General features: G+C 46.0%; 1 protein-coding gene across 1 annotated transcript in view; it reads right to left on the bottom strand.

Annotated features, from left to right (window-relative positions):
* Positions 1–12,576: 12,576 nt before the first annotated feature.
* The window catches only part of fbxo34 (F-box protein 34), a 41,356-nt gene continuing 39,358 nt past the window's right edge, over positions 12,577–14,574 (bottom strand). Inside the window, exon 3 of the mRNA XM_056296274.1 lies at positions 12,577–14,574. This exon is cut by the window's right edge and continues 1,744 nt beyond it. Coding sequence (XP_056152249.1) covers positions 14,456–14,574 — 119 coding nt within the window. The 3' untranslated portion in view covers positions 12,577–14,455.

The raw sequence follows: 14,574 nt of genomic DNA, 5'->3' as shown, positions 1-14,574 counted from the left end.
TGACAGAGGAGGGTAGACCTGGCTGGACATGAGAGAGCTGGGCATGACAGAGGAGGGCAGAGCTGGCTGGACATGAGAGAACTGGGCATGAGAGAGGAGGGCAGAGCTAGCTGGACATGAGAGAACTGGGCATGACAGAGGAGAGCAGAGCTGGCTGGACATGAGAGAACTGGGCATGAGAGAGGATGGCAGAGCTGGCTGGACATGAGAGAAGTGGGTATGACAGAGGAGGGCAGAGCTGGCTGGACATGAGAGAATTGGGCATGACAGAGGAGGGCAGAGCTGGCTGGACATGAGAGAAGTGGGCATGACAGAGGAGGGCAGACCTGGCTGGACATGAGAGAACTGGGCATGAGAGAGGAGGGCAGAGCTGGCTGGACATGAGAGAAGTGGGCATGACAGAGGAGGGCAGAGCTGGCTGGACATGAGAGAGCTGGGCATGAGAGAGGAGGGCAGAGCTGGCTGGACATGAGAGAACTGGGCACGAGAGAGGAGGGCAGAGCTGGCTGGACACGAGAGAACTGGGCATGACAGAGGAGGGTAGACCTGGCTGGACATGAGAGAGCTGGGCATGACAGAGGAGGGCAGAGCTGGCTGGACATGAGAGAACTGGGCATGAGAGAAGAGGGTAGAGCTGGCTGGACACGAGAGAACTGGGCATGACAGAGGAGGGCAGAGCTGGCTGGACATGAGAGAACTGGGCATGAGAGAGGAGGGCAGAGCTGGCTGGACATGAGAGAAGTGGGCATGACAGAGGAGGGCAGAGCTGGCTGGACATGAGAGCTGGGCATGAGAGAGGAGGGCAGAGCTGGCTGGACATGAGAGAACTGGGCACGAGAGAGGAGGGCAGAGCTGGCTGGACACGAGAGAACTGGGCATGACAGAGGAGGGTAGACCTGGCTGGACATGAGAGAGCTGGGCATGACAGAGGAGGGCAGAGCTGGCTGGACATGAGAGAACTGGGCATGAGAGAAGAGGGTAGAGCTGGCTGGACACGAGAGAACTGGGCATGACAGAGGAGGGCAGAGCTGGCTGGACACGAGAGAACTGGGCATGAGACAGAAGGGCAGAGCTGGCTGGACACGAGAGATCTGGGCATGACAGAGGAGGGTAGACCTGGCTGGACATGAGAGAGCTGGGCATGACAGAGGAGGGTAGACCTGGCTGGACATGAGAGAACTGGGCACGAGAGAGGAGGGTAGACCTGGCTGGACACGAGAGAACTGGGCATGACAGAGGAGGGTAGACCTGGCTGGACATGAGAGAGCTGGGCATGAGAGAGGATGGCAGAGCTAGCTGGACATGAGAGAGCTGGGCATGACAGAGGAGGGCAGACCTGGCTGAACACGAGAGAACTGGGCATGAGAGAGGATGGCAGAGCTGGCTGGACACGAGAGATCTGGGCATGACAGAGGATGGCAGAGCTGGCTGGACATGAGAGAACTGGGCATGACAGAGGATGGCAGAGCTGGCTGGACACGAGAGATCTGGGCATGACAGAGGAGGGCAGAGCAGGCTGGACATGAGAGAAGTGGGAATGAGAGAGGATGGCAGAGCTGGCTGGACATGAGAGAGCTGGGCATGAGAGAGGAGGGCAGACTTGGCTGGACACGAGAGATCTGGGCATGACAGAGGAGGGCAGAGCAGGCTGGGCATGAGAGAGGATGGCAGAGCTGGCTGGACATGAGAGAACTGAGAATGACAGAGGATGGCAGAGCTGGCTGGACATGAGAGAACTGAGAATGACAGAGGATGGCAGAGCAGGCTGGACATGAGAGAGCTGGGCATGAGAGAGGATGGCAGAGCTGGCTGGACATGAGAGAGCTGGGCATGAGAGAGGATGGCAGAGCTGGCTGGACATGAGAGAAGTGGGCATGAGAGAGGATGGCAGAGCTGGCTGGACATGAGAGAGCTGGGCATGACAGAGGAGGGCAGAGCTGGCTGGACATGAGAGAACTGGGCATGAGAGAGGATGGCAGAGCTGGCTGGACATGAGAGAAGTGGGCATGAAAGAGGAGGGTAGACCTGGCTGGACATGAGAGAACTGGGCATGACAGAGGAGGGCAGAGCTGGCTGGACATGAGAGAAGTGGGCATGACAGAGGAGGGGAGAGCTGGCTGGACATGAGAGAAGTGGGCATGACAGAGGAGGGTAGACCTGGCTGGACATGAGAGAACTGGGCATGAGAGAGGATGGCAGAGCTGGCTGGACATGAGAGAAGTGGGCATGACAGAGGAGGGTAGACCTGGCTGGACACGAGAGATCTGGGCATGACAGAGGATGGCAGAGCTGGCTGGACATAAGAGAAGTGGGCATGACAGAGGGGGGCAGACCTGGCTGAACACGAGAGAACTGGGCAGCATGACAGAGGATGGCAGAGCTGGCTGGACATGAGAGAGCTGGGCATGACAGGAGGGCGGGGCTGGCTGAAAACGAGAGAACTGGGCATGAGAGAACTGGGCATGACAGAGGAGGGTAGAGCTGGCTGGACACGAGAGATCTGGGCATGACAGAGGACGGCAGACCTGGCTGGACATGAGAGAGCTGGGCATGAGAGAGGATGGCAGAGCTGGCTGGACATGAGAGAACTGGGCATGACAGGAGGGCGGGGCTGGCTGAAAACGAGAGAACTGGGCATGAGAGAACTGGGCATGACAGAGGAGGGTAGAGCTGGCTGGACACGAGAGATCTGGGCATGACAGAGGACGGCAGAGCTGGCTGGACATGAGAGAAGTGGGCATGAAAGAGGAGGGTAGACCTGGCTGGACATGAGAGAACTGGGCATGACAGAGGAGGGCAGAGCTGGCTGGACATGAGAGAAGTGGGCATGACAGAGGAGGGCAGAGCTGGCTGGACATGAGAGAACTGGGCATGAGAGAGGATGGCAGAGCTGGCTGGACATGAGAGAAGTGGGCATGACAGAGGAGGGTAGACCTGGCTGGACACGAGAGATCTGGGCATGACAGAGGATGGCAGAGCTGGCTGGACATGAGAGAAGTGGGCATGACAGAGGAGGGTAGACCTGGCTGGACACGAGAGATCTGGGCATGACAGAGGATGGCAGAGCTGGCTGGACATAAGAGAAGTGGGCATGACAGATGGGGGCAGACCTGGCTGAACACGAGAGAACTGGGCAGCATGACAGAGGATGGCAGAGCTGGCTGGACATGAGAGAGCTGGGCATGACAGGAGGGCGGGGCTGGCTGAAAACGAGAGAACTGGGCATGAGAGAACTGGGCATGACAGAGGAGGGTAGAGCTGGCTGGACACGAGAGAAGTGGGCATGACAGAGGAGGGCAGAGCTGGCTGGACACGAGAGAAGTGGGCATGACAGAGGAGGGTAGAGCTGGCTGGACACGAGAGATCTGGGCATGACAGAGGACGGCAGACCTGGCTGGACATGAGAGAAGTGGGCATGACAGAGGATCAACATAGCGGACAATTATGGACAACTGGGCTTTGCATGATGTATCGGTCGTCTCGCATATCTGCCATGAAAAAAAAAAAGGCGCAGCAGCAGCAATCTCAGTTTTTAGCGGAATCTAAGGAGCAGAACGTCCGCAGAGAGGTGATACAGGTCTGTCAGTCCATCCTACCTGAGCACAAGGCCAAGGTTCCTGATGTAGTTGATACAGTGCACCGACTCGGCCAACCCAGCAAAGGAGATTCCAGACCTCGAGGGATTATTCTCCAGTCCACCTCACGCGTTTCCCAGGATGCAGTTTGGAAAGCGGCGAAAAAATCCACCTTTCTCTGAAAGAAGAACCTGCGCTTTTCCGAGGACTTGTCCCAGTCCGTCAGAGAGAAAAGGATGCAGCTCTGGCCTTTGGTGGCTAAGGCTCGCCAACACGGGAAGACGGCATATTTCGTTGGTGGTGCGCCTTTGCTAACGGTACTGAACTGTTTCCTGCCCCTTGAGTTTGAGCTTTGATAGTTATCCAAAACTATGTAGGGTCAAAACCTGATAATGTTGTTTTGATATAGCCTAATAACGTTGATTCCGATTCTCTAAATAACGGTAACTAGACCCTTTTCGTTCAGATGTAATGGGTCTTCTTGCACATTACTGAATGAATGTCCAATAACTGCCTAGTAGCAGGCTATTTGGTTTCAACAGACAGCATTGTTGCTTTGTAATTGTTCTACAGTGGTCCACTTTAGATACTTTTTTTAGGACTTAAGATAATGCAGCTCTTGACAGGTGGGTTAGATTCCCTAGCTAATTATAGTCTATCCTTACTTCCTATTTTGATCCTTTTTGTTGTTAATATGTCCTTATCTATTATGACTCTCAATGCCAGGGGGTTACGGGATATTATAAAACGTAAAGCTGTTTTTTTTGTTTGCTAAGCAGCACAAAACAGATGTTTGTTTCATTCAAGAGTCTCACTCGATTACCAGTGAGGCTAGATTTTGGAGATCTCAATGGGGCAACGATCTATGGCTGGCAAGCGGTTCTGAATACTCTGCAGGGGTTGCTACTCTAAAACACACATTCTCTGGTTCTATCCTTCTTCCTGTCTGTGACACAGCAGGTCATTTCATGTTTCAAGTTATCGACATTGACCTCTTCACTTTTATAATTGTTAATATTTATGGCTACAACTCTAATGCTGAAAATGATCAGCTGCTTGATATGTTGGAGAATAAGATTCAACGCGTGCTTAATAACTTTCCAAATTCTAGTGTAGTAATAGGTGGGGATTTCAATGTCATTTTAGATCATAATTTGGATTGTTGGCCTTCTCGTTCACCTACTTCAGTAAATGATAATGTAGCGGGCATAATAAGCCACGCCTTGTAGGGGTAGTAATAGTACTTATTTACCTTGAAAGATTAGGTTAATGAAGGGAACTGGGTCCCCATTCCCAATGCAGTTAGTCTCAGTACCTACGTGGGTAAGTATGCGGACGCCTGTCCTGCTGAACAGAGTGGTCAGTACGTTACACCCCATAAGATATGGTGGGGTGGGCTTCACGCTAAGGTATCTGGCACGACGGCCCCTGATGTGTAGAGTGTATGCTGTGCTATGGGTCCAACTCAGCATAACCCTCCCTCCCCAGAACCAACAGGACAGTTGAGACGCCCCTACTCCAAGGTAAGTACACAACTCCAGAATACTTCTAAACCCTCAGGTAAGTATTGTAATAAGCCCTAAACTCCAAACACAGCAAAGATGAATCAATAGGCAACAACAGTTTAGTATTAATTGAATGTAATACTATAGAATGATAATAGCAAAAAATAAAAAAACATAAGAGTTTGAATTTCTTTGTATACACAGTATGTCTTGGTATACACAATATCAACACAACCTCAAATGAGAAACTCACTCTAAATGTTGAGCATCAAAACCAATGAATGTTCAAACATAAACAGTTCGGGTGGTTTGTTAACACAGGGTAGTAATGAGGAATAACGGAACTGACCCAAATACCAGTCTGATGGATCCTGGGCACACGAGACGAGCCGCCGGAGACACGCCTGTACGGCAGGGCAAACCACGTGACGTGCGTGTAGTCTACGTGACTCACTGTGGACGTTAGATGGCGCCACCAGCGATGCAACGCGTTCAATGTTCACACTGCTCCTGAAATAACGTTCACTCAGGCAGCAAATCTCCCGCCACAAAACCAGAAACCACGACTGTCCTCCGAGTCCTCTTCTCAGCACCCAACACTTCATCTGGACGCACTGAGAACTGACGAGCCTCTACGACCAGTGAGCTATTGTAAACTACTAATAAGACACGTTAGCCCCGGGCTAGCTAACGGGTCTGAGCCTTTAGCCGAGCGGTTAGTGACGTCGCCTTGTGGTGCAGTACACCCCGTATCGAATCCCGCACCGGGCAACAAAATAACCGGTTACACTAGCTAGCTAGCTCCACTGACACATGGACTAACTATAGCACTGTAGGCTGATCCAGTACGGTACTAAGCTAGTGCTGGAGAGAGTCCAATCACTAAACACTAATGTCTACTAACGCCTGTCCAGAATCCTCTTCGTGCCCCATGCACACTACAACAATGACAGATGTTGCTCTCAAACTCACGGCACCGACGAAGCACTGACGTCCCCGTCCTCAGTCCAGGACCATGTCAAACACTCCACCGCTCGCTGGGGAATTCATGCTAGCTGGTGGGCCCTCGCAGCCTCCAGGCAGGACACCTTCTCCGACGCACCCCAGGAAACACGGATTCGCCCCAAAGGATTCTGGGAGACGGTAACACGTTCCCTCCACGTGCAGTACGTGTCTGTCTCTCTACATTTCTACTAGAAAAACAATAGTTCAGCGACCGACACACAGCCGCAGAACTCTCGCTCACCGCCTCTCCTCTTTCTGTCCCCCCCCTTCCCCTTCCCCTTCCCCCTCCCCCGGCGTGTTAGAGAGCCTCCCTCTAAAATAAGTCAATTGCCGCAGAAAAACCCTGGATATTTATCAGAAGAAGAAAGATCAGAATTAATTTCAGCACAGCTTAAACTGAACGAAATATATTTAAATAAAGCCAAAGGTGCCCTTGTAAGAACTAGGAAGAGGTGGATTGAAGAAGGTGAGCAAAATAGTGCATATTTTTTTTTAATTTGGAGAGGTATCATGGGAAGGCTACTACCATTCAGCATCTTAATGTAAATGGCAATATTACTGATGACCCCAGAGAAGTAGTTGATTATTGCTCTAGCTTCTATAGGAAGTTATAAGAGTCTAAAGTTTGTCAGCAATCATGTACTGCTTTTTTGGATTCCCTGAACAACACCACTCAAATCCCGCAAAATGATAGAAAGCTATGTGATGATATTGTCACTATTGAGGAAGTCAATTATGCAGTTGGACATCTCAAGTCTAACAAGTCTCCTGGGGTCGATGTTCTTTCTGCAGAATTTTATCAGGCCTTTTCTGAACCCTTAGCTCCTTTTCTGCTTGGAGTAATCATGGAAAGTATAGGTAAAGGTACGCTTCCTCCTTCACTGACACAAGGTTTAATCACCTTAATTCCCAAACCCAAAAAAGATCTTTTTATTGATAATTGGCGGCCCATTTCTTTGTTAAACAATGACTGCAAAGTTTTTGCTTCAATTGCTAAAAGAATTAAATCTGTGTTAGAGCCAATTATTGATGAAGTTCAGTCAGGTTTTATGAGAAAAAGACATTTCTAACAATACCAGGCTGGTTTTAGATGTAATTGATTGTTCATTCTTATGTCCTGATGACAGCCTAATTTTTTTTGGACTTCTATAAAGCTTTTGGTGACTTCTTTTGTCAAGCTGTTAAAACTCTGTATGCCAATGGTAATAGCTCCATCAAGTCTAAATGTGGCACATCTCTGAAGTTTGATTTGAAGCGTGGCATTCGGCAGGGTTGTCCGGCCTCTCCGTATTTACTTCTTCAATGTATTCAACTCCTTACTAATCATATTAAGAATAGTCTTATAAAAGGGATTTCCATTGCAGGGAGAGATATTCTAATTAGTCAATTTGCTGACGACACTACCCTATTTCTTAAGAATGCTAGTCAAGTTCCCATTGCTATTAAAACTATGGAACCTTTTTCTGCAGCCTCTGGTTTTTGTTTGAATTTGGACAAATGTGAGCTTTTTTCTCTTAAAGAGTGTACCATGCTTCATATCTCTAACATACCGGTTAAGGAAAATATTACCTATCTAGGGATTATCATCATGAGAAACGAAGAAGAAAGACGTTATGGAAACTTTAACCCTATTATTGAGAAAACGAAGAAAAAGCTTAACCATTGGTTACCAAGAGATTTATCTTTAAAAGGGTGAGTATTAGTAGCCAAAGCAGAAGGTTTATCCCGTCTCCGATGCAGCAGTCCCTCTGTTTGTCAATAAGCAGACCTGAAATGCAGCAGATACATTACTCTTCAACTTCTGATGGAAAAACAAGACTCATTATGTTAAGAGGTCTGTCATTATGAACACGTGTGACTCTGGGGGCTCAATTTCCTTGATTTTAATACTCTTCATAATATCTTTAAAATTAATTGGATAAAGCATTTTCTGAACAACCCCACTTCTATTTGGAACTTTATACCGGATTATATTTTGTCCAAGATCGGTGGTCTTAACTTTGTACTTTCATGTGATTACGACATAGAGAAACGTCCCTTAAGCTAGCTAAATTCCACAGGCAGATGCTTTTTCATGGTTTTTAATTTACAAGCACAATTTCTCTCCTCACAACTGTTTTATTTGGAATAATCAACATATTAAATTTAAGAATAGGTCTTTATTCTATCGAAAATGGTTTAGCAATGGTATCATGTTAGTCAACCAATTACTTAATGCTAATGGTCTCCTGTTAAGGTATTCGGGAATTCCTTAATACCTACGGTATTCCCGTTACCCCCAAAGGAGTCTGCAACGGTCATGGATGCTGTTCCTTCTGGAATTCTGACCCTCCTAAGGAGTTTTGAAGGACCAGCATCCTTGCCGGCACTTGATCCAAATTAAGTTTCGTGGGTAAAGTCTGCTTGTCTACCATCTTAAGGAACAATAACCTTAGTGTGCCTTCCTTATTTCAATCTGACATTACTTGTACACCTTCTGCGGTCTCCTGGTCTAGATTTGTTGGCAACTTGAATTAGAAAATATATGGTGTCTCCTGTACAAATATCTTCTTACTAATGAAATAAGGGACTTTTCTTTCAAAATGTTACATAGATTCTATCCTGTAAGCACCTATCTAGTTAATGAGTTTCAGAAAGACTTGTGTGTAAAATGCTCTTTCTGTGAATTGCACCCTGAAACGATGCTGCATCTGCTCTGGCAATGTCCTTATACTGTCCCATTCTGGAAAGACCTATCACGATATGTTATTGATAATGGTGACCCTGACTTGTCTCTTTATTGGAAAAATGTATTGTTTGGTATTCACGTTAATAATGGTAACAAAAGTAAAGAATTCTGTATCTTCATTTTATTATTTTAGCAAATTATCACATTCACAAGTCAAAATTTAGCCATTCTAAACCCCTGTTTTTAGTTTTTGGAAATGACACCAAACAATACATTAAGACCATCACTGACTGAAAAAATAAGAAAGCTGTGAAGACGGTCTGTTTTTGCAGTCTATCGAATGTCTTTGTTTGAAGATTCCCCCTGGCTCCATTTACATTGGGGGTTTTCTGTTTTATGGTTGGTTGTATTAACAAGTCTGTTGTTTGTATTTGTTGTTGTTGTTTGACAGATGTATTTGAACACTGAATAATGCATCTTCTATACAACTTGCTTCATAAAAGAAAATAGTGAGGCAGAACGCTCCCGTGTCACCTGAAGAGGGCGCTGTGTTGCACAATACCCACCACACTTTTTTTCTAACAGTGACCCTTTTTTGTTGGCTTTCCAGAGGAGATGGCCGTTCTACTGAAATGGTGGTATCTAAAAGATGTGTTATGTGATACGTGTGCTATGTTTTTTATTTGGGTGAAGCACTGCTTCACCTGCTGTCTTATATAGAAACCTCCCCCGTTGCACAGTCATGCTGGTTGTCATGGACACATCAGCGTCACGTCTCAGTGTTTGCGGCGGCACCAGTGTTCGTCCTCCCCGGTCAAAACATCTCAGCAGTGGTCAAAACATCTCAGCAGTGGTCAAAACATCTCAGCAGTGGTCAAAACATCTCAGCAGTGGTCAAAACATCTCAGCTGTGGTCAAAACATCTCAGCAGTGGTCAAAACATCTCAGCAGTGGTCAAAACATCTCAGCTGTGGTCAAAACATCTCAGCTGTGGTCAAAACATCTCAGCAGTGGTCAAAACATCTCAGCAGTGGTCAAAACATCTCAGCAGTGGTCAAAACATCTCAGCAGTGGTCAAAACATCTCAGCAGTGGTCAAAACATCTCAGCTGTGGTCAAAACATCTCAGCTGTGGTCAAAACATCTCAGCAGTGGTCAAAACATCTCAGCAGTGGTCAAAACATCTCAGCAGTGGTCAAAACATCTCAGCAGTGGTCAAAACATCTCAGCAGTGGTCAAAACATCTCAGCAGTGGTCAAAACATCTCAGCAGTGGTCAAAACATCTCAGCTGTGGTCAAAACATCTCAGCTGTGGTCAAAACATCTCAGCAGTGGTCAAAACATCTCAGCAGTGGTCAAAACATCTCAGCAGTGGTCAAAACATCTCAGCAGTGGTCAAAACATCTCAGCTGTGGTCAAAACATCTCAGCAGTGGTCAAAACATCTCAGCAGTGGTCAAAACATCTCAGCAGTGGTCAAAACATCTCAGCAGTGGTCAAAACATCTCAGCAGTGGTCAAAACATCTCAGCAGTGGTCAAAACATCTCAGCTGTGGTCAAAACATCTCAGCTGTGGTCAAAACATCTCAGCTGTGGTCAAAACATCTCAGCAGTGGTCAAAACATCTCAGCAGTGGTCAAAACATCTCAGCAGTGGTCAAAACATCTCAGCAGTGGTCAAAACATCTCAGCTGTGGTCAAAACATCTCAGCAGTGGTCAAAACATCTCAGCAGTGGTCAAAACATCTCAGCTGTGGTGTGCCTCGGAGACGGGGGAGAGTCCCCAACCACGGGGAGGATGACTGCTGTGATCATGGACTGGTGCTGCACGATTTGGTGAAAACGTCATACTGTGATTATTGTGAGCAACATTGCGATATAATACATTTGGACATGTGCAAATACTACAAAGCTGTCGTGTTGCCGCGACGGAGCGACTTCCGTGCGCCACGTCTTACACAGTACCTCTTTCTGCTCAAGGTCGCTGAGCTTGAATCCAAAATGTCGCCATATAACACAGGTCCTTTTTTGCCACCGGTTCATCAGCGATAACCTGCTCGTTGTCATGGTATCCATTTTTTCCTTCTTTCTGGTCTGCAAACGGCACCCCGGATAGTCATGTGACCGTAGACTGCACGCGCTTCACTGCCTAAACAGAGACTGATTGGTCATCCCTTAATTATGGGCGTAGATATGCAGACTGCACACAAACACACATTCACACACACGCACATTTTATTGTCCAATTAAATCGCAGCCTTTTGTGGTTATGTAATTGCACAGGCTGACATCGCAATTAGATTATCCATCCATCCGATCCGCTTATCCTGCTCTCAGGGTAAGCGGTTTGGATAATGGATGGATAGGTAATCTAATCATGATGTCAGCCTGTGCAGATCAAATCTGATTAGAGCAGATGTTAGATTAGATCAAGTCAGATCAGAGCAGTTGTTAGATCAGATGTTAGATTAGATCAGATGTTAGATTAGATCAAATCAGATATTAGATTAGACCAGATGTTAGATTAGATCAGATGTGAGATTAGATCAGATTAGATCAGATGTTAGATTAGAGCAAATCAGATGTTAGATTAGATCAAATCAGATTAGATCAGATTAGATTAAATCAAGTCAGATTAGAGCAGTTGTTAGATCACATATTAGATTAGATCAAATCAGATTAGATCGGATGTGAGATTAGATCAGATTAGAGTAAATCAGATATTAGATTAGATCAGATTAGATTAAATCAGATGTTTAATTAGATCAGATGTTATATTAGATTAGATCAGATGTGAGATTAGATCAAATCAGATTAGATCAGATGTGAGATTAGATCCGATTAGATTAAATCAGATATTTAATTAGATCAGATGTTATATTAAATTAGATCAGATTAGATGTTAGATTAGATCAGATGTTAGATTAGATCAAATCAGACTAGATTAGATCAGATGTTAGATTAGATTAAATCAGATATTAGATTAGATCAGATGTTAGATTAGATTAAATCAGATATTAGATTAGATCAGATGTTATATTAGATTGGATCAGATGCTAGATTAGATCAAATCAGATATTAGATTAGATCAGATGTGAGATTAGATCAGATTAGATGTTAGATTAGATCAAATCAGATTAGATGTTAGATTAGATCAAATCAGATTAGATGTTAGATTAGATTAGACCAAATCAGATTAGATTAGATCAGATGTTAGATCAGATTAGATCAGATATTGGATAGATCAAATCAGATTAGATTAGATCAGATGTTAGATTAGATCAACTCAGATCAGATTAGATCAGATTGCATTATTCACGCAGTAGCATTATGGAGCCTGATTCCATCATACACACAGAGAATATAAACATTTATTAATACAGAGAAACCACAGGTTTCAACTTTAAAAGAATATCATTTGAACAGACTGGATCTCCGAGATGTCACAGAAATCAGTCGCTGGTAGAATTAAAAAAAATTTTTTTTTGAGCACTGTAAAGCTGCCATGAGTGAATATGCTAACAGTGCCGTTGCTCGTACAAGACACCGGAAGAGAGAGGTCCATCAATTAGCCTACGCCATAGACGAGTTGAATAGAGAAGGGAAACGGCCTAATTAAACTAAACATGGACATGCATAATCACAATCTGATGGGTGAATGATGAACTTCAGGGCGCTTTGTTTTTGTTCAGCGTCTTCTGAAAGAGAAGCTCTCCTGTACAGACCTGCTGGACAGAGACTGGAGGGAGACCAGGAGGACTGGAGGGAGACCAGGAGGACCATATGAAACCAACAGAAAGCACTTTATTGAAGCAAAGTTCCTGAACAGAAGGAAAAACAACAGCTAGGATAGTAAAACAGAAAAAGCAGCCCTCCACTGGTCTGAAATCCTGTGTAACTCTTTTTTAAATCTCTGCAGCCCAGTAATATTGCATCACCTTATAGAAAAGCCTCCCCCCACCCAAAAAAAAAACAACAACAGCATTTTGAGAAACCACTCTTGTCCATCAATAGCTTAAAAAGAAAAGAAGAAAAGTCACTGGCTGGTCCCAAAGTCACTCTTAAGAAGTAAACAACAACCCAGAATAAAACAAAACAACAAAACAACAAAACAGACCATCAGCTGTGATGTTTACGCCTCTTAACATCTGAGGGGATTCAAGTCATTTACCAACTGTATAATCAGGTTTCCTCACCCTTGTTTTTAATGCTTATATGAATCTGCTTTATGTACAAATGTAAACACAAACAAGGCGCAGATATATGAAGATACTCGTTTCCACATGGAGCACATCAACATCAGCAGTTCATCCACTCACCACCAGGTGTCCCCAAAACTGACAGAGTGAGTCCAGAGGTTCGCCTGCCGACTGGTCCGTAGTGAACTGGACTAAACAGTTTCAAACCAGAGTATTACCGGAAACCCACTTCAACCCGGAATATTACCGGAAACCCACTTCAACCCGGAATATTACCGGAAACCCACTTCAACCTGGAATATTACCGGAAACCCACTTCAACCTGGAATATTACCGGAAACCCACTTCAACCCGGAATATTACCGGAAACCCACTTCAACCCGGAATATTACCGGAAACCCACTTCAACCCGGAATATTACCGTAAACCCACCTCAAACCGGAATATTACCGGAAACCCACTTCAACCTGGAATATTACCGTAAACCCACCTCAAACCGGAATATTACCGGAAACCCACTTCAACCTGGAATATTACCGGAAACCCACTTCAACCTGGAAGATTACAGGAAACACACTTCAACCCGGAATATTACCGGAAACCCACTTCAACCTGGAATATTACCGGAAACCCACCTCAACCCGGAAGATCACAGGAAACCCACTTCAACCTGGAAGATTACAGGAAACACACTTCAACCTGGAAGATTACAGGAAACACACTTCAACCTGGAAGATTACAGGAAACACACTTCAACCTGGAAGATTACAGGAAACCCACTTCAACCTGGAAGATTACAGGAAACCCACTTCAACCTGGAAGATTACAGGAAACCCACTTCAACCTGGAAGATTACAGGAAACCCACTTCAGCATGGTTCTAGCAGGAAGGAGTGGCATTAGCATGTTGTGAACCACGCACTATTCAGGAGGTAGAAGTTAACTAAAGCTGATCAGTTCTGTTCTCCAGTAGGCGACAGTGAACGGAGTGACCCTCCAGACCAGACCATGTACAAACCAGGCAAACTGGGAAGTTCAGCTGGGATCCTGACATAAGGCATACCAACTTCCAGCAGGGAAGATGCGATTTCACTCAACCCACGCATGTGAAACCAACCATCTGCACTGCTGCATCCCAGAATGCACTGCTCCTACTAGTCCTACCAGAGGATGCCCAGCACCGCTGGTGTGTGTGTGTGTGTGTGTGTGTGTGTGTGTGTGTGTGTGTGTGTGTCTGTGTGTGTGTGTGTCTGTGTGCGCATGCTGAACAGAGGAAGGGAACTCCTGCCTGAGAGCTTCCTCCTCTACAGAACCAGGCCACCTCTCTCACACCACTCGTGTGCAAGCTTTGTGTGCATATTGTGACAAGCTGGAAAGAAGCAGCCTCCTCAGCAGTGTGTATGTCAGAAGTATCGACGGTCCCATTCCCACCAGTAACCCGACGACGTCCCAACATGTACACGTCACTATGGCGACCACAGACGGAGACGGGCGAACAGACGGGTGTCTACATGTCCTCCGGGTCTTTGTGTTTCTTATAGATGGGCATATGGATACTGTGGAAGGCGGGGACCCAGCGGTTGTCATGAAGACCCACATTGCAGCCAGGCGTGTCTTTGTGGGTGC

This window comes from Lampris incognitus, chromosome 16 (assembly GCF_029633865.1).
Source record: "Lampris incognitus isolate fLamInc1 chromosome 16, fLamInc1.hap2, whole genome shotgun sequence".
Lineage (NCBI taxonomy): Eukaryota > Metazoa > Chordata > Actinopteri > Lampriformes > Lampridae > Lampris > Lampris incognitus.
Note: the sequence above shows the minus strand (reverse complement) of the source record. Positions and strands in the feature narration are given on the sequence as shown.